Source organism: Zingiber officinale, chromosome 2A, assembly GCF_018446385.1.
Source record: "Zingiber officinale cultivar Zhangliang chromosome 2A, Zo_v1.1, whole genome shotgun sequence".
Taxonomy (NCBI): Eukaryota; Viridiplantae; Streptophyta; class Magnoliopsida; order Zingiberales; family Zingiberaceae; genus Zingiber; species Zingiber officinale.
Window position 1 is genome coordinate 117,265,255 of NC_055988.1, and position 20,501 is coordinate 117,285,755.

Below are 20,501 nucleotides of genomic sequence, written 5' to 3' on the forward strand. Positions count from 1 at the left end.
TCTGCACGGTCAGAGCAAAAGGAAGGCACAGTCGTGCCAATTCGCACGGCCGTGCGGTGTAACCAGAGTAGAAGGAAGGCATGGCCGTGTCAATTTGCGCGGTCGTGCGGTGTAGCCAGAACAGAAGGAAGGCACGGCCGTGGCACGGATCGTGCGGCGCCCATGCCCTAACTTATAAAAGGGTCAAGAACCCTATTCTTGGGGGTATCTTTGGTTCGGGATTTCGTCCCTCTCATCAGGAAAGGGTTCTCCCCTTCGGGGGAAAGCCTAGAGCTTCATCCACCGCTGTCCCTTGACGTTCCGTCCATCTCTAGAGCAAAGAGGCATCCCCAAGACATCGGAAACCTCGGCAAGCATCTTTTCTTCCCCTTCTTCTCACATCAAGGGTTGTAAGTATTTTTTACTGTATGTTTTGGGGTTGTTCTTCCCTCACAATGGAGTAGATCTCCTTTTCTATGGATGTAGGGAGTAGTTTTGGATAGGGTTTGATGTAAGACTCATGTTTATGCCTTTACTTATTGGATGATTTTGCTTGCTTTGTTTCTATTTGATATGCATGAGAATTGCTGAGATTATCTCGTCATACTGATCGATTATGTAGGAATTGCTGATTTCCTAAAGAGAGGATTTTAGATCGTACACCCGAGGGGCCCTAGTGATAGGGGTAACCCGTTCACGGACATCTAGGATGCTCCCTTGAAAGAAGAGGCAACTTCTTTAAAAGAAAGTAAGAGACCGAACTAAACCCTTATCTCTATCCTTAATGACACCGATTGAATTTGCATTCTTATGATCTACCGAGGCGCTCTAGTGATAGGGGTTAATCGTAATAGGATTTCACAGGGATCTTCTCCGTTTAGTGCTTAAGGATAGCAGCTTTAACTTCCGGCAAATGCATGTTGATTGACAATGAGGAAAAGATAGAACATGATACTTCAGGTTCCACCACAACGAAATCGAAATCATAGAATCAATTTCCCAAAGTTCAATTCCCTCCAAGATCAATTCTCTCATCCTTCTCTTTCTCTCTTCAATCACTCTCGTTAGTTTGTAAGCGCCAAAGTCAACTTTCGACCGTCTAGATAACTTACTTTGAGACATCTCTAGTGCTTAATCAACAATCCCTGTTGTTCGCCAAAGCTTTGTTTATATTAATCAAATTAAGTTATCAATGCTTAATCAAACTAACTGGAACACTTGTTTAATTTGACAAATCAAGTGAAAGCTACTACCTATAGGTAAACAGCTAGCAACTAAATGTTAGACATTTGTTTGAAAGTAGGTTTTTACTCATGCTTGGACTCTAGACTTTAAATTTTTTTTTTGGCGTTAAAATTTTTTTTGGCGTTGAAATAAAAATTATTTTTGACTTAGCTTTGAAATAATTCTTTTTAACTTAGCTTTGAAATAAAAAATTATTTTTGAGTTAGCTTTGAAATAATTTTTTTTAAGTTAGCTTTGAAATAAAAATTATCTTTTGACTTAGATTTGAAATAAATATTATTTTTGACTGAGCTTTGAAATAAAAATTATTTCTAACTTATTGTTAAGCTTACGATAGGATTAAAATTATTTTAAAGCTTAATATTGATTAAAGCTAAAAGTTTAAGCTTAGTGTTTTCAAAGTTCTTACTGTGTATTTTTTAAGTACTTATTTGGGGCTTCTTTTTCATATCTTTTAAAAGCTAAAGTGATTAACTAGGTTTTTAAAATTCTTTAGGTTTAAGTCATTTTTCTTAAACTTCAAAATTTTCTAAATAATATTTTTTTAACTATTTTTTTAAGGCTACCTTTCAAGGGAGCTAAATATTTCCTATCTTTCTTTTTCTCTATTTTTAAGTAATATTTTTGATATATAACAAAGGAAGAGAGGAAAGTATAAGTTAAGTGATCAAAGACCAATTTAGTTCAATTATTCATCTTTGATTTCTATTCCATTTATGCTTTTATGTACTTGTATGCATTTATACTAGTATGTTTTACTTAACTTTGATTTCTATTGCATTTATACTAGTATATTTTACTTAACTTTGATTTCTGCTGCCATAATAAAAAAGGAGGAGATTGTTGGTGTGAGAAGCATCCGACGATCGAACCTAAGTTTTGATAATGACAAAAGGTTCAAAGTTAATGTTATTTGTTATCTAATGAGTTTGATTGAGATTGCAGGAAAGTCCTAAGTGTACTTAGGCAAAAATCCTAACTACGATTAGGCAGGTGGAAAATCCTAAGGGGTGGTAACTGTTAGGACCAAAAGTAGCTAGAGGGGGGGTGAATAGCTCGTCGCGTTCGCTCGGTGCTCGGCGTTGCTTGTTCCTTCAAAGATGTGCAGCGGAAAATACAGAAACAAATGCAACAACGCTAACACGGTTGGTTTACTTGGTATCCACCTCACAAGAGGTGACTAATCCAAGGATCCACACCACGCACGCACCCTCCACTATGAAAACACTCCTTTTCGGTAACTACCGAGGGCGGAGAAGCCCTACAAGACTCTATACAAGAAGAGAGGGAAAGGATACAAGAAATACAAGCTTACAAGCTTACAATGAGTATAAACCCTAACCCTAGCTTCTCTTCTTGCCTTTGATCCGCCTCTTGACTTGGAAAGCTTCCAAGATCCTTCAAGAACTGGCGATCTGAGCGAGGAGCTGGCGAGTAATCTGGAGTGAATCGGAGAAGCGATGCCGCAGCCATCGCACCTGCGGCTATAAACAGCGCCAGCGGTCGGATCCCGATCGATCGAATATTCCCAATCGATCGGGAGGCTTTGGATCGATCCACGGATCGATCGAGGCTTTGCTCGAAAGCGCTGGATCGATCCACGGATCGATCCGGCGCTTATCCTGGCGTCCCAATCGATCCAGCGATCGATTGGGACCTCTGATCGATCCACGGATCGATCCGACCTGCTACGATTCGGTGCGAAGCACAGAATCACTCTGAATCGATCAGCGATCGATCCAATTGATTTTGTCCAAAACCAAGTCCCAAACCTCCCAAACCAACATCCGGTTAACCTTGACTGTTGGTATGTCATGCCTAGCATCTAGTCACTCCCTTGACTGCTAGGACTCCCTTACCAAGTGTCAGGTCAATCCTTTGACCCACTTGGACTTTTCTCTGCCAAGTATCCGGTCAATCCTTTGACCTACTTGGACTTTTCTTTCATGCCAAGTATCCGGTCAATCCTTTGACCTACTTGGACTTCCGACACCGGATGTCCGATCATCCTTGATCCATCTGGATTTTCCTGGCCCGGCTTCACTCACGGGACTTTCACCTAGCTTCACTCACTAGGGTTTTCCATCGCCTAGCTTCACTCACTAGGACTTTCACCGCCTCACTCAGGATTTCCATCCGCCTAGCTTCACTCACTAGGACTTTCACTGGCTCACCACGATTTCCATCCGCCTAGCTTCACTCACTAGGACTTCCTTCACCTGGCTTCACTCACCGGGACTTTCTCTCTGCCTGGCTTCACTCACGGGACTTTCCACCCGGCTTCACTCACGGGACTTTCATCTTAGCTTCACTCACTAGGTCTTTCATTTTGCCTAACATCCCAGTTAGGACTTCCCAGTCAAGTATCCAGTCAACCTTGACCTACTTGACTCTTCTTCAATCAATATCTTATTGTCAAACATCTAAACCCAAACTAAGACTCAACTTGGTTACCCAGGTCAACCTTGACCTGAGGGATATTGCACCAACAATCTCCCCCTTTTTGATGTTTGACAATACCACAATAACACTTACAATCCCATATGTAAGTTAGGCTAATCTCATAGTCTCCTTCTTCATGCCACTAGGTAATGAAAGCATAAATTAAGCTCTTCATTCTCCCCCTAAGAGGGCAAACTCCCTCTAGGTAATGAAAGCCTAACTTACTCCCTTTCACGAGTCCTTTCATTCTCCCCCTATGACCTTCCCATAGGTAATGAAAGCCTAAACTTAACCATACATTCTCCCCCTATTGGCACACATCAACCCATCGTTGGACACACATCAACCCATCGTTGGACACACATCAACCTATGCTCCAATTCTGGGCACACTTCAACAAATCCATTTGTTGAAGACTCTCCCCCTGAAGAGTTGCTCATCGTTGTTCACAACATCACTCGTTGTGATCAACACGATAATGAAGGTCTCATACCCTTCATTTATCCTTAACTTCTCCCTCAATGTAGACAACTACCCAACCTTGAGCATTATCTACCACTTGAGTGTCCACTTGAAATAATGAGGATATCCACTCCCCATTTCTCCCCATTTCAAGTTTAAATGCTCAACCTTGAGCAAGTTCACAACAGAAGGTTAACCACCTTCCAAGGTTCATGAAAAATAATTTTCATGTCTTTAAAGAGTCCCTCCCCCTAAAGACATGGTGGTAACTTCTGTCATTGCACCAACAATGACTTGGAATCCCTAAACCTTTAGGAAACCCAAATTTTAGAAGTTTTGAGGTTTAAATGTTCAATATTTGAAACAACCTCAATCTAAACTTCTACTTAGTCTTCGTTAGCCAATCCATCCTTGTTTTCAACATGAAAACACCCTTTGTATGTATACAAATGTATTTAAGGGGTTTGGAATGGTTACCTAGACTCAAAGAGGTTCAAAGATGCTGAAATCCAGCCTTCCCAGCCAAAATCAGCAACTTGGATCGATTGGAGTTGGGTTCCAATCGATTGAACCTTTCTGAATCGATCCATCGATCGATTCAGACTCCTGAATCGATCGGCTGATCGATCCAGCGAGCTTCTGCTCGGGAATTGCCGTTTGAATCGATCCATGGATCGATTCAGAACTCAATCGATCCATGGATCGATCGAGTCCGATAGTTGCTGAAATTCCATTTCGGTCAACGAAACCCTAGAAAATTCTACAAAAATCCAAAAATTATGAAATTTTGTGTAGACATTATTTAGGGCGTTTACTATCACGGAAAAATAGTTTTTTATGAAAATACTTCATATTTTCAAAGATTGACATAAACTTGAGAACTTGCAAAAACTTTAGTGTTTTATTCAAGTTTGTGTCTAACTATTTAATGGTGATTACTATCAAAAGATAGCCTTCACCAAGGTTTTCCAAAATCATTTTGAAAACATTTTCAAAACCAATATCCCATCATGTTCCTTGGGCATAATGCACATGACTTGTACATTAGCTTTCCCAATGATGGGAAAACACATAACTATGTGTTTTGATGAATTTAAAACTCAAAGGAATGCACTAAATCAACATCTTGAGCTTTGTTTATCATCCTAACATCTCACTTGTATATAATATGCACTAAAACACATACAAGTCACCTTAGAGGTCTTTGTGAGATGTAAAATTTGGTTTTGCCCTATTCTAGGGATCATGCATATCTATCTAGGCATTTTAGAGATATTAGACATCCACCCAGGATGTCACTTGTTAATAAGTGTCGTTAAATGCCATTCGTCCTTAATTACAAGGAATTAAACTTAATGCATGATTATGTTATGGCATACATCAAAAGAAAATAATTTTCAAAAGAAAATATCCTATTACTACATGATGTATGAATGTCATGACATGGTATTTTTGGATTTTTCATAATAAAACATGAATGCAAAAATAGACATGATGTCATGGCATATGATGGGCAAACAATCATGGCAAGGTTTAGCATAAATAAAATATACCTAGATTAACTATCTAAGTATCCTTAAAGTCTTAGCTAAACTTACACCTTAAACCTAGATTGCCCTAAAATGCTACAAGAGAATGCCAAAGCCTAAATTTGGCATTTCTAATTTCCTTGATTTAATGTATGCCAATTGAAAATAAACATGTCCTCAAATGTTGGCATATTCCATTTATCCACAAGAGTAGCACTTTTAAATTAAGGCTTAGTTTGCCTTTAATTTCCTAAGAACATACCAAAATCCCAACTTGGTAGTTCTTGTGTTTTCTCAAATTTGTGCCACTTTAAAATAAAATCAATACTTCTCCAATTTGGCACATTTTACTCTTTCAAGGAGTAAATAATAATTCCATTTCATTTTCAAAGGTTAACAAAAACCTTGAAAATGCTCCTTGAATGTCAATTTCCTCAAAGTTGGGTTAACTACCCTTCTAATCGGAGTTGACACTCTCTAACCCATCTATGGGGTAGAGAAGATGCTCCTAGGAACCCAACACCTATTGGTGCTCCTTGGATGCTCTAGGTACTCACTAAGGATAACTTCCCTAGATACCTTCCTAGTGACCTTGTTGGGCTTCTTAGAAGCCTTGGTCACAGTTTCTAGGTCAACTCTAGGGATATCTTCCCTTGTAACCTTCTTTGTGACTTTCTTAGACTTCTTAGAAGTCTTAGTCACATTTATTGCAAAGATACTCTTAGGGATGACTTCCCTAGTATTTTTGGCTTGACCACTAGACCTAGGGTATGTTCCATAACTATATGGAACCCTATGATAACTAGGCACATCCTTCTTAGCTTTTGGTTTGTATCCCAAACCTTTATGGCCATTGGATGGCTTTGATTTTCCTAAACCTAAGTTATGCTAACTTTGCCCTAATAGGATATTTTCCATCATTTTTAGGGTCTTCTCCATTTTATCAAGTCTTGACCTCAAGACTTGATTTTCTCTCACTAAGTCCTTAGTATTTGATCCATGAGCATTTTTGTTCCTAGGCTTGTATCTTACATCCTTAGAGTTATCGTCTAGGTTTTTACCTACATTCCTAGCCTTAGGGATAGTAGTTTTGGCATGTAGGGCCACATGCTTTTCCTTAAAGCCCTCATGCTTCCTATTCTTATGGTAAATCGCATTAAAATGATAAAAATTTGACCTAGCATGCTTTTTACCATTTTGCAAGGGAATAGGCTCAATGAAAGTTACCTTCCTTTTTACCTTAGAGGCTCCCCCTTTACTAGAGCTTCCTCCATGAGCCTTGACCACCTTCTTCCCCTTAGGGCATTGACTTCGGTAATGCCCCTTTAGATTGCAAGAGAAGCACACGATGTGCTCCTTGCTCTTCTTTGTTCCGGGGATGGTCTCCTTGGGCTTCTCCTTGCCCTTTTGTGCCACTTGGCCCTTCTTCTTGGCCAATTTAGGACACTTGCTCTTGTAGTGCCCACTTTCCCTACACTCAAAACATATTATATGATTTTTATTTTTAATTGAAACATTTATACCTTCTTGTGTAGGGGTGGTGCTTTCTCCTCCATGTGATGTGGATGTAGGGGCTTCCTCTTGATCCGATAGTGATGCTCCTCCATTTGATTTTTCTTGACTTGTGGAGGTGGAAGCTTCTTCATCCTCTTCATCTCTTGACACGGATGTAGAAGCTTCTCCTTCTTCTTGATCCGGTGTCACCAAGGATTGCTCCCCCTCAATCCTAGAGGTGGAGGCTTCATCATCTTGAATATGAAACAAGGAGTATGCTCCCTCCTTGTTCCCTTCGTTGCATTCCCTTGAGGATGAAGCTTCTTGGATTTCCTCTTCTTCAGAAGTTGAGCATCTCTCAACCTCGGAGTCCTCCTCTTGGTCTTGATCCAATGAGTCGCCCTCTTTGGATTCTCCTTGATTTGATACAGTGGAGGGGATCTCATGAATTCTTGCCAATTTGCTCCAAAGCTCCTTGACATCTTCAAACTCTCCAATTTGTTCCAAGATATTGCTTGGCAATAAATTGACCAAAAGCTTTGTCACTTTGTCATTGGCCTCACATCTTTGGATTTGGTCTTTGCTCCACTTGCTCCTTTTGAGTACTTTGCCCTTGAAATTTGTGGGAGCTTCAAAACCTTCCATGAGAGCAAACCATTGCTCTATCTCCATCATAAGAAAATTTTCGATTCTTGATTTCCAAGAATCGAAGCTTGTAGATGAATATGGTGGAGTCACCCTTGTGTCAAATCCAAGTCCATCTTGGAATTGCATCTTGAAGTTGAGCTTGATAGAATCTTGAACTTGAAGAATTTGCTCCAACTTCTTCACCCTCTAGCTTTTCTTGTTATGCTTGACCCTTCCGGCGATGATTCCGGTGAAGAGCGGTCTTGCTCTGATACCACTTGTTAGGACCAAAAGTAGCTAGAGGGGGGGGGGGGTGAATATCTCGTCGCGTTCGCTCGGTGCTCGGCGTTGCTTGTTCCTTCAAAGATGTGCAGCGGAAAATACAGAAACAAATGCAACAACGCTAACACGGTTGGTTTACTTTGTATCCACCTCACAAGAGGTGACTAATCCAAGGATCCACACCACGCACGCACCCTCCACTATGAAAACACTCCTTTTCGGTAACTACCGAGGGCGGAGAAGCCCTACAAGACTCTATACAAGAAGAGAGGGAAAGGATACAAGAAATACAAGCTTACAATAAGTATAAACCCTAACCCTAGCTTCTCTTCTTGCCTTTGATCCGCCTCTTGACTTGGAAAGCTTCCAAGATCCTTCAAGAACTGGCGATCTGATCTTTGAGAGCGCTGTGGAGGAGCTGGCGAGTAATCTGGAGTGAATCGGAGAAGCGATGCTGCAGCCATCACACGCCTGCAGCTATAAACGACGCCAACGGTCGGATCCCGATCGATTCGAATATTCCCAATCGATCGGGGAGGCTTTGGATCGATCCACGGATCGATCCAGAGCGCCTCTGTACTCTGGAAACGCGCCTGGATCGATCCACGGATCGATCCAGCGCTTATCGCGCGAAGCGCCCAGTCGATCCATCGATCGATTGGGACCTCTGATCGATCCACGGATCGATCCGAGGCTCTGATCATTGGGACAGTCGGATCGATCCACCGATCGATCCAGAGCTGAATCGATCCATCGATCGATCCAAAGCTTGATTTTGTCCAAAACCAAGTCCCAAACCTCCCAAACCAACATCCGGTCAACCTTGACTGTTGGTATGTCATGCCTAGCATCTAGTCACTCCTTGACTGCTAGGACTCCCTTACCAAGTGTCCGGTCAATCCTTTGACCCACTTGGACTTTCTGTGCCAAGTATCCGGTCAATCCCTTTGACCTACTTGGACTTTTCTTTCATGCCAAGTATCCAGTCAATCCGTTGACCTACTTGGACTTCCCAGCACCAGATGTCCGATCAGCCTTGATCCATCTGGATTTTCCCTTGCCTGGCTTCACTCACCGGGACTTTCACCTAGCTTCACTCACTAGGGTTTTCCATCCGCCTAGCTTCACTCACTAGGACTTTCACTGGCTTCACTCACCGGTTTCCATCGCCTAGCTTCACTCACTAGGACTTTCACCGGCTTCACTCACGATTTCCATCCGCCTAGCTTCACTCACTAGGACTTCCTGGCTTCACTCACGGGACTTTCCTCTAGCTTCACTCACGGACTTTCTTCTGCCTGGCTTCACTCACCAGGACTTTCATACTGCCTAGCTTCACTCACTAGGTCTTTCATTTTGCCTAACATCCCAGTTAGGACTTCCCAGTCAAGTATCCAGTCAACCTTGACCTACTTGACTCTTCTTCAATCAATATCTTATTGTCAAACATCTAAACCCAAATCAAGACTCAGCTTGGTTACCCAGGTCAACCTTGACCTGAGGGATATTGCACCAACAGTAACCCTAGGTCTTAGGGGGTGGTAACCCTAAGCGAAAAGTCTTGCAGGTCGAGAGCTTCAGGTAAAATCCTAGGGGGTGGTAACCCTAGGTTGAAATCCTGGTGTCGCGAACCAGGTGGAAGTCTGGACGGGTCGTGGAGCGGACGTCCAGCATGAAGACCGAAAGACTCGAGTGGCGAGCAAAAGTCCAATTGGTCTGGAGGATCAACTGGCAACAGGTATATTCTCCTGAGTGGAGTAGGTGAGAACGTGTTCTCCGGTGAGGGAACATTAAGCGTTGGTTCGACCTAGAGTTTCTATGAAACTCAAAGTTAGAACCGGACTGTCGGAGGCTGTCGCATTTCTTATATTATATATTATTTTATGCCTAGACTAACTTTATTTTTCAAAAAATAAAGTTGCTGGAGAAAGCAGGTCCGGGCGCTCGGACCCAAAAGCTATCGGGAAGTTGAGGTGGCTGACGCGGAGTGGCCGAGCCACGTGGTCTAGGAGGGGCGCTCAGAACAGCCTATATAAGGAGCCTCGACCAAAAGCCTCTACACAACTCAACGAACAACTTCCGCTTCTTCGAGATGCTCAAAAAATGCCTCCAAGACGCCCGAAAGCTCCGACGACGATCCTTCTAGAAGAATTTCTCACAAGAGCTGTCGATATTCTGTTTATTTCAAAAGTTATTATACTACAATTGTAATTCTTTGTACTATATTGAATTGATTAGTAATTGCCCATCGAAAGTACTCTTACATGCGAGCCTTGGAGTAGGAGTTGCCCAAGGCTCCGAACAAAGTAAAAAATCCTTGGTGTTAGCGATTGCTTTTGGTTCTTACTTTATTTTTGTTGTGTATTGACTTTATGTTTTTCAAAACGAAAGTGAAAGCCACGAGCGCTATCCCCCCCCCCTCCTCTAGTGCTTTCGATCCAACATTTATATCCTTCGCAAGCAACTGGCTTTGAAGATCTTTGATTTTTTCTCTCTTGTTCTGCTATAATTTTATCTTTTATTGCTATAATTCTATCCTTTTTATTAATTGTTTTGTCCTTGACAGCTATTATAGTTTTTAAATTACTGGCAAAGATTTTAATCTCATCAATTAACTCATAAATTCTTGTCTCCATCTTTGCAATGAGCTAGACGTTGCCCTTAACAGAGACTCCAAATGAACAATTTCACCCGCCCTTGCTTGGCAAATTGTACAAGATTCTTTCTCCTGAACATATTCTGTAGTATATTCCTAAGCTTCGGCCGCCTATTTAGGAACTTGTTCAGGAATTTTCTCAAAAATTGATTGTATAAATACATTAGTAATTTGTTAATCTATATGCTCTACAACAGCTTCTAGGGAATCATTTGAGAGTAGATGTAGCTCTAGATCTGATGGACTTAAATCAACAATTATTTTGGCAACATGTAGTTCTACAATCCTAGACTTTATTATCTCCACACGAGAGTTTGACCACTTCCATCTGCATATTCTTGGAAAGGCAGGTTGTCTGTAAGGATCCATTATTTTGATATGTTCATACATCCACACCTGTAATACAATAAAAATGGTTAAATATGAAATTTTATGCATAAAATATATGAATCTATCATTAAATTTAAGATCTTACAACGAGGAGATGTGCAAACCCTTTTAGCATGGGAGCTTGATTTCCCTCAAGGTCATCTGGCTTCAGCCTCTGTGAAAGCATCACACCAATGACCCTCAGCTATGGACTCATATAGTCATATACAGTCTTATAGTAATTATACCTACCTAAATTCTCAAAATCATCTACACAATCAATTAGTAATTATACTGGTAATCTAGATATAATGCTAGTGGTAGTAAATAAAATACAAACAAAGAAACACAATATTAAAAATTGGCAAAAGAGAGTATCAGATTCAGCAGATGAAGGTTGTTTGCTAAGGTTGATCATCTTGTTCTTTAGTTCATTCTGTGTACATTCAACATTATTGAAGTATTGAAGAAATAGTAGGGTGGCGGCTGCATGCTACTGCAAGTTACTTTGTCTCCTTGGTCTAGGAGTCCTAGAATTAGTGAAACATCTTTCTTTGTGAAGCTAATCTTGTTATTATGAAAGATGAAATACCTGGCCTTAACGTCCCAATTGTTAAACATATTTTGTATAAGGCTTTGGATATTTGCAATTTCAGGCTTGGCTACGGCCTAAACAAATGAGCTTCCATTTATCAACTTCATTTGCCGGTCATTTATGTGTAGTGATGATAAAAAAATCCTTGAAGTGAGGGTAATTACTTTTCCAATGCACTTTCTTACGATATACATGGGAAGCAGAAATTCTGTGGCTTGCTATTTAATTCTGTCAAACAAATACATCAAAGCTTAGTGATAATCATTTACCTTCATTATAATATTATTAGTTTTCAACCATAACATGATACATCACACTGTTATTTTTAACCATACTATGATATATTACAATGTCTATAATTTCTCCTATCTACTATAATGTGATTAGCAGCTGCTACAACATGACTACTTATCACGTTATAGCAGTTAGAGTTAAGTAGCTGCTACAATAATGAGAAGCTAATAGGGATTGTAGGGTTTAACTACGTTGTAGCACCTGCTGTCGAGTAGCTGCTACGACGTTACAACCATTTTTTAAACCTCTATTCCCTGAAAGTAAATCTTCAATCCAAATACCTATAATCATTAAACACTATTGTAGTAGTTAGGATAAGAATCAAAACCCTAAAAATTTAAACCTCTAAACAAGAGGAGAAGAATCCAAACACTAAAGCCTTATGATGGAGGTGAAGCTTTAGAGGAGAAACAAGTCATCGCAGTGTGGTTGATTGACAAAGAGACCATGGGGCATCAATCTATTTTCAATGAAAATCTTTCAAAATATTTGTCACATGCCCAGTTCAAGGGTTAAAACTTTGGCAAATGAGGGTAAAATGGTAATTGCACAATATATTTTCGCTTTCTCCGATTTGTGCATGATAATATATATTAGGATTAGAGGGAATTATAACTTAAATTTAAAAGACTTACCATCGAATGATTTGTGGGAAATAATGTTTGGTAAGTTTCCTGCAAATTATAGAATAAAAAATGGTAAGAAAAGGTTGTTTGGAGTGTCGAAATAGCTGCTATAACGTTATAGCAGCTAGCCGTCGAAGTAGCTGCTACAACGATATAGCAGCTAACCGTCGAAGTAGCTTCTACAACGATGTAGCAGCTAACCATCGAAGTAGCTGCTACAACATTGTAGCAATTAGTTGTCGAAGTAGCTACTAAAATATTGTAGAAGCTGACATTTCAAGTAGTTGCTATAACCTTCTAGCAGCTATTTTGACAGGTAGCTGCTACAACGTTATAGCAGTTACTCGTCGAATTAGCTATTACAACGTTGTAGCAGTTACTCGTCGAAGTAGTTGCTACACCATTGCATGTAGTTAACATTTCAAATAGCTGTTACAATGTTATAGCAACTAGTCGTCGAAGTAGATGTTACAATGATATAGCAGCTAACCATCGAAGTAATTACTACAATATTGTAGCAGCTAGCCATCAAAGTTACTATTACCCCATTGTAGCAATTAACATTCCAAGTAGATGCTATACCGTTGTAGCAATTAACATTCCAAGTAACTGTTACAACGTTGTAGCTGCTGGTCGTAGAAGTAGCTGCTACACCTTTGTAGCAGTTAACATTTCAAGTAGCTGCTACAACGTTGTAACAGCTAGTCGTTGAAGTAGCTGCTACAACATTATAGCAGCTAGCCCTCGAAGTAGTTGCTATACCGTTGTAGCAGTTAACATTCCAAGTAGCTACTATAACGTTGTAGCAGCTAGTCGTCGAAGTAGCTACTACAATGTTGTATCAGCTAAATGTCCAAGTAATTGCTACAACATTATAGTAGTTGTACATCCAATAAAGACAACAGATGTTTTTCTCTATGTTAATTAAATAGATCATTTAGAATAACATATAAACACTATATATTAGGAATAGAGGATATTATAACTTAAAATGAAACTACTTATCAAGTAGTCGCTACACGTTATAGCAGCTAACTGTGCAAGTGGATGCATGCATTGTAACAGGGGTCGACCTTGTACATTGTAATATAAATCCTTCTAATATATATTAGGATCACGGTCGAGAATTACAACTTAAAATGAAATAAATTATCATTGGTTATGAAATGTAAGAATTGATGTTTGACAAGTTCCTTACAAATCATATAAGCAAAAAATGGTAACAAAGTAGCTAGGACTTGTACGTTATAGGATATATCATTGTACAGAGTTGAAAAACAAACAGTGGAGTGGATAAAAGCTTACGATTGAGAATAGAGAGGGGTGGTAAGTAAACCAACGTTGACTATATTTTCGGTGACAGTTTGAGGAGTTGCCAGTCAGCTTGAGAACAAGTATGCAACTATAAGTTGTACTTGGCTTACAACGTCTTTGTTTTTGCTTGCTTGGTAGGAGCGAGTTGCGACGGAAGACGATGCCAAAGGGAAGAGAGAGCGAGGAAAATTTAGATTTGGGAAAATTCCTTCGCCTTCCATTTTGAATAGAAGGCAGAAGGGGAGAAAGAATACGCTGAAATATTTTTTTACGAAGATATTGAGTTGGCAACGTCATATATGGGCGTCGCTCATAATCACGCATAAAGGGTGAGATAGCATATCATTTCTGTGTGTGTATATGTGTATATATATATATATACCCACACGAAATATGTATAATTTATTAAATAATTTATCAAGTTTCTTATTTCTTAAATTTTTTCTTTTCACCAAATTAAATAATGATACGATGCTAATTCTGGCTTCTATTAATACTTTGTTTGATCATGAAGTCATCCCTACCAAATGAGCTGACCTCTCACCTAAGTCATTTCATCCTTCTCCAATCTCTTCACTTCCTTAGAAAACAAAACAAGCAAAAGCAAAGTGCATGGCAATTAGAAATTAACATCAAAATAGAAAAGATATAAATTATTGCAATTTTATTTATTCATTCAAAAAAAGCTATAAAAATTAACACTCAGGTTTTCACTTTTCAGCCTTGCGTTGTCTTCGTCCTCCTTCCATGGCTTTCAGGATCGTAAGGAGCTCCATCAATGTCTTCTTCGACAACTACTATCATTTCACCTCCATTGCCGCCCTTCTCGTCTTCCCGGCCTCAGTAGCTTCCCTTATTGTCTCTCAGGTACTGGTTCCGTCGTCGGAGCCGCTGGTCAGAGCTATTTCTCTCCGGCTGTCGGCGCTGTTCTGGGCGGCAAGGTTCCCTTCCTCGTCGCCGCTCTTCGCTATTTTGAACGTCAAGCTCTCGCAAACTGTCTTTTCCTTCGTCTCTACGCTTCCGTTCACCGTAACTTTCCTCATCGCCGGCAAAGCTTCCGTAATCCACGTTGTGTTCGGTGGCCGAAGCAGGAGCCGACGGTCGGTTTCCGTTTCCCTCTCCCTCTTCCGCTCGGTCCTACTAACCTACCTGTTCAACTCCTTCCTTATGCTCTCCGTCAACGCCGCCGTCTTCGCCGTCCTCTTCGTCGTGTTCAACGCCGCCGAACTCCTCGGCCTCAGTGACTCCGGCGGCGCCTCGCTCCCCCTCATATCCGCCGCGGGCGCCGTCCTCTACTCGGTGGTGATTGCCAACGCGACGGTGGTCTGCGGCCTGGCGCTCGTCGTCTCCGCCGTGACCAACCGCGCCGGGGATGTCCCGGTGCTGGAGGCGTGGAGGCTCGTCCGGCGGCGGGCCTCGACTGCGCTGGCGGTGGCGCTGCCGGCCAATCTCTGCCTGTCCGCCGTGGGCCCTGTTCCGGCACCGGGTGGTGCGGCGTTACGATGTTGCAGGGGAATTGAGCTGGGCTCTGCTGTATGAGGCGGTCTCCGTCGCTTATCTCTACGCGTTGTTGCTAGTGCTCGAGGTCATCATCAACTGCAAGTTCTACGAAGCTTGCACAACAATGGCGATCGACGATGAGCACGATGAACACAAAGAAGAATTGGAAGCAGAGGAGAAGGCTGCGGGTTTACATATATAAATCTTTGTAGATTGGATTTAAGCTTCGTCTAAATTCAAAGATAATGATGCAATAATTAGCTGTAAATTCTTCCAATATCGTATGACACGTGGACGGTCAAATCCGCCGTCCATACCACGTCGACGGCGAGATGTGTCGGTAGCTTTTTGCATAATAATTGCAATCCACGTTAGCAAAGGTAGACGATTGTCGCCGCGTCGTCTACGATTGTCGATCTGAAACCCTTTCCGTTCGTAAGCTCCCCTCTCCACCGCAGTCCCCCTCCTCCTTCTCCTTCCCGATGCCGCACATCAACCCTCCAGTTCTCGGCGACGAGTCCACGTCGATGGAGGCGGAGTCCCTCCTCCCTCGCGGATCCGCCTCCGTCGACCGCGACGGCGGCAAGGGGCGGCGCATCGCTGCTGCATTTGACGAGGACGAGATCTTCGAGGGAGCTTACGATTTCGATGAGAAGGTCGTCGTATCCGTAGTCTCCGACTTGGGAAGCGTCGGCGTTGATGGCCCCGCGCCTCCCTTCTCCTGGCGGAAGCTGTGGCTCTTCACCGGGCCGGGGTTTCTGATGAGCATCGCGTTCCTGGATCCGGGAAACCTGGAGGGGGACCTCCAGGCTGGAGCCGTTGCGGGGTACTCGCTTCTGTGGCTGCTGCTCTTGGCAACGGCGATGGGGCTCCTGATCCAGATGCTCTCGGCGCGGCTAGGCGTGGCCACGGGAAGCCACCTAGCGGAGTTATGCCGCGAGGAGTATCCGAAATGGGCGATGCTTTCTCTGTGGCTGATGGCGGAGGTGGCGCTGATCGGCGCTGATATACAGGAGGTGATTGGGAGTGCCATCGCGATTAAGATTTTAAGCCGTGGGGTGTTTCCACTCTGGACTGGAGTCGTCATCACTGCTTTTGATTGGTAATATTTCTAGTGTAGTCCATCTTCTTTTAGTAGTTGTTTTGGGACGAATTACAACTTTTCGACAGCAGCTTTTGGTTTTCCTTGATGCCTTAATCTTGTATTGGCAGCTTCATCTTTCTATTCCTTGAGAATTATGGTGTTAGGAAGTTGGAAGGATTCTTTGCTTTCCTTATTGCAACAATGGCATTCTCATTTACATGGATGCTTGGTGAGGCTAAGCCTAGTGGAAAGGAGCTTCTGATTGGTGTGCCCCTTGTTCTAACAGTGAAACTTGTTTTTATTTTCTTCTGAATCTTTCTTTCTCCAATGTCAAATCTTCTAAATTAATCCATTTCTATGGCAGGTCTTCTGGTTCCAAAACTTAGCTCCAAAACAATAAACCAGGCTGTTGGTATTGTTGGATGTGTGATCATGCCACACAATGTCTTTTTACATTCTGCTCTTGTACAGTCAAGAGCTATAGACCCTAACAAGAAAAGCCACGTTCAAGAAGCATTAAGATATTATACCATAGAGTCCACAGTTGCGTTAATTATTTCTTTCCTTATAAATTTATTTGTCACAACAGTTTTTGCCAAGGGATTTTATGGTACAGAGGAAGCTGATGTTATTGGTCTTGAAAATGCTGGCAATTATCTACAAGAGAAGTATGGAGGAGGGTTGTTTCCTATTCTTTACATCTGGGGAATTGGTTTATTAGCAGCTGGCCAGAGTAGCACAATTACTGGGACTTATGCTGGTCAGTTTATAATGGGTGGATTTCTGAATCTCCGTATGAAGAAATGGATCAGATCATTCATCACTAGAAGCTTTGCAATCATCCCAACTATAGTTGTTGCTTTGTTTTTTGACACTTCTGATTCTGCACTAGATATTTTGAATCAATGGCTTAACGTGCTTCAATCAGTTCAAATACCATTTGCTCTAATTCCGCTTCTCACCTTGGTGTCGAAAGAACAAGTGATGGGAGCTTTCAAAATTGGTCCTGTTTATCAAGTGAGTTTGCTGATTACATATGCTGGAATATAATTGTCTTTTTAAGTATATGCCTCATTTCACATGTTTTAACTTTTCAACATCTGCTTCATTTAACATTCATATTACAAGAAGAAACTCCTTGCTTGAAGGCCACGTTTGCATGTGTATAAGACTATTGATAGACATCCTTTTTAATGTCATAAATGCTATGTATAGATTTGATCTGTAGTAGAGTCCCTATGGACACGACCAGATAATTTGAGTCAAAAAGGGTTAATAGTGTTGAGGGAAGACTGTGAACATAGAATGCTTCATTGCAAATTTTTATTTATATATTCAATTCAAAAGAAGCATTACCCTATCTTACTCTACCATTGAACTTTCCAATAGGTTACACCATTGATATTATAAATCCTCTGAATCCCTCTAGTCCTCATCCCTTCTACTGATCTTCTTTGCATATCTATAATTTCTTTTTCATCTCATATATAATGTAGGACCAGAGAGCACATTGGGGATTGAATAGTGCTTGGCATTTTTTCTTTCTTTTTGTTGTATTCATTCTTTGTCAATAGAGTTAGTCTAGTAGTCGAAATATGAAAACAATAAAATAAAGACAACTATTTTTTACTTGGTTCACACCCCTAGGATGCTACGTCCAAGGCCTACGCACTCAGTATGAGTGCACTATTTGTATCTCCTTTTCAGAACTCTTCCAGAGGCGGAGAAACTACTTATAGAATTGTAAGAGCAATCACAAGTAGATAAATTAAATGAGCATATAATAAATAATACAAAGTTTTGTGATCCAGTTCGGAAGTCTTGAGTGTCATGACACTCCTGGCGCTTCCCCGATCGTAGAACTTTAAAAGAACATTCGAGCACGGAGCTTAGGGAGGTTGAAATGAGAATTGATTCCAAAGCCTCTGCCATTGAGCCCTCTTTTATAAGACTTTATCGGTCGACTGATAAAGATCTAATCACACCAATTACGTGATTGATTTCCTCCTTTTCATGGCAATTGATCCTGCTGTTCAGTCAATGGAACCACACTGTCGTCCGGATTCTCATTCAGGTTCATGATCGGATCAGATCAGATCCTTGCAATCCGCTTGATCGACTAATCCTTCGGTTTCCTTAGCTGGCCAGATCGCATCGCGTTCGATCCTCAGTTTCCTTTTGGGTTCGATCGATCGATTCTATTCTTTCCTTTAGAACTCGGATAGTATCAAACTCGACCTTATCTCTTATGACCGGTCAACCTAACCTAAGTATTCGATCAACCGAACCATTCGGTCGACCAAAAATCCTGTTTCCTTCAAAATCAAGTTAGCACAATAGATAATAAACATAGTAATGCAAAACAGTGTTAGCAACATTGTTCTTTGGTAGACCAAATATACGTGGGCTTGGTCACCTTGTTTTGGTCGCTTAAACCTATTGGTCACACTTGCTTGGAGTAAACTCCTCCAAGACTTCTCATTACCTAAGGTTTACTCCCTTAGGATTTTTCCTTTGCTAAACATCTGATCACCCTTTATCTACTTGGGCTTTCCCTTTTCAGACATCCGATCATCTTTGACCTGCCTGAATTTTTTCCTTTGCCAAACATTTAGTCAACCTTCCTGCTTGGACTTTTTCCTTTGCTAGTCATCCAGTCAATCTTGATCTTATTGAACTTCAGCTAACTAAATTTGTAATGCATGATTGTAAGCAGATTGTGAAGCCCCAGTATCAAAATTAACCAGCAAAACTAGGGAAATTCTAGGTGTCATTGTAGTATGCACTAATCTAGATCAATTCTATTGTTTGTGTCTCTCTTTTGATTTGTGCTTTCAATTTTCAGAATCTTGCATGACTTCATTCCGAAGTTTTTTTCATTCAATGTTCTTATATTGCAGGCATTGACTTGGGTTGTTGCTGCTCTTCTTTTCATAATCAACGGTTATCTCTTGGTCGATTTTTTCTTGTCTGAAATACGAAGCATGCTATTCGGGCTGATCATCTGCTCTGTCGTGGCGCTATATATGGCATTCATAATCTACCTCATTTTTCATGGCAGGCAGTATCACAGTCGATAATCATCTGTTGTATTGTGATGAAACTGCTCCCTGATCATATACTATTGTTTATGGATTTGGAATCCTCACTGCAAAGAAGACTACATTCAACAATTAGACATTGAACTTCAATCTCAGAACATAGCTGGGAATGGTAGCCAGATTCTTTATTTGTGTTAGTGGCCTACGGTGCATGTAAATTATGTAACAGAATGAATGAAATTTATGGTTAATCTGACTTTTCCATGGAATAGTGACGGAAGGCATATATTGGCATGGTGCATGCGTATGTGGGTGTGTCTGCATATGCGGGAGGATATGTGTGGGTGTGGACATGCATGGGTGTGTCACGTTCTATTTTCCTTCTCTTGGTGGCTAGTTGGTTGATCTTCTCTACATCCCCACTCTTATCCTTCCATGCAAATTGATCGTCCTAGCTGATGGATATTCCTCGATCCGACCAAAACAAAGGAAGAGGAGGAAGTGCAAAGAAGAGATTGGCAATGGAAGCGGCAATGGCCAGAAGTCGAAGATGGTGCGCAAGAGGAACATGGAGAAAACAAGCCTGCTAAAGGCAATTTTTATTTTTCTCTCAGAACGTAACAATAAAATTGTTTTTCAAGGAACTTGCAGTGGGTGTTTTGTACTGTTTCTTGCTGGCTGACTGATCGATTTTCTACCATCCAGCTTGCTTCTTTTCTTATATTTTCCCACTTCTTTTTCTTATGTTTCTTCGTCTCTTGTTCGATTTCTGATTGGATTATGAAGGATTTAGCGGTTAGTTTGAGAAAACTCCTTGAATTTGGCTGGCCATTTGGATTCGATTGAGAGGATATGTTTGGATGGGTAGTTGGTTTGGAAAGTCAGAGCTCTTTCCTCTGTCTTGTCCTTTCTTCTATGTATGTATTGTAGTATCTTCTATTCGGTTTCAAGAATGATAACCT

At 41.2% G+C, this 20,501-nt stretch overlaps 2 protein-coding genes across 2 annotated transcripts; both read left to right on the forward strand.

Moving 5' to 3' along the window:
* Positions 1–14,621: 14,621 nt before the first annotated feature.
* Positions 14,622–15,691, forward strand: LOC122042038. The gene is made up of 2 exons (XM_042601956.1): positions 14,622–14,694; positions 14,782–15,691. The coding sequence occupies exons 1-2, from the start codon at positions 14,662–14,664 to the stop codon at positions 15,451–15,453; spliced, it is 705 nt and encodes a 234-aa protein (XP_042457890.1). The 5' UTR covers positions 14,622–14,661; the 3' UTR covers positions 15,454–15,691.
* A 76-nt stretch (positions 15,692–15,767) lies between these two features.
* Positions 15,768–20,283, forward strand: LOC122042037 (metal transporter Nramp3-like). The gene is made up of 4 exons (XM_042601955.1): positions 15,768–16,516; positions 16,627–16,763; positions 16,863–17,515; positions 19,399–20,283. The coding sequence occupies exons 1-4, from the start codon at positions 15,897–15,899 to the stop codon at positions 19,576–19,578; spliced, it is 1,590 nt and encodes a 529-aa protein (XP_042457889.1). The 5' UTR covers positions 15,768–15,896; the 3' UTR covers positions 19,579–20,283.
* Positions 20,284–20,501: the final 218 nt, after the last annotated feature.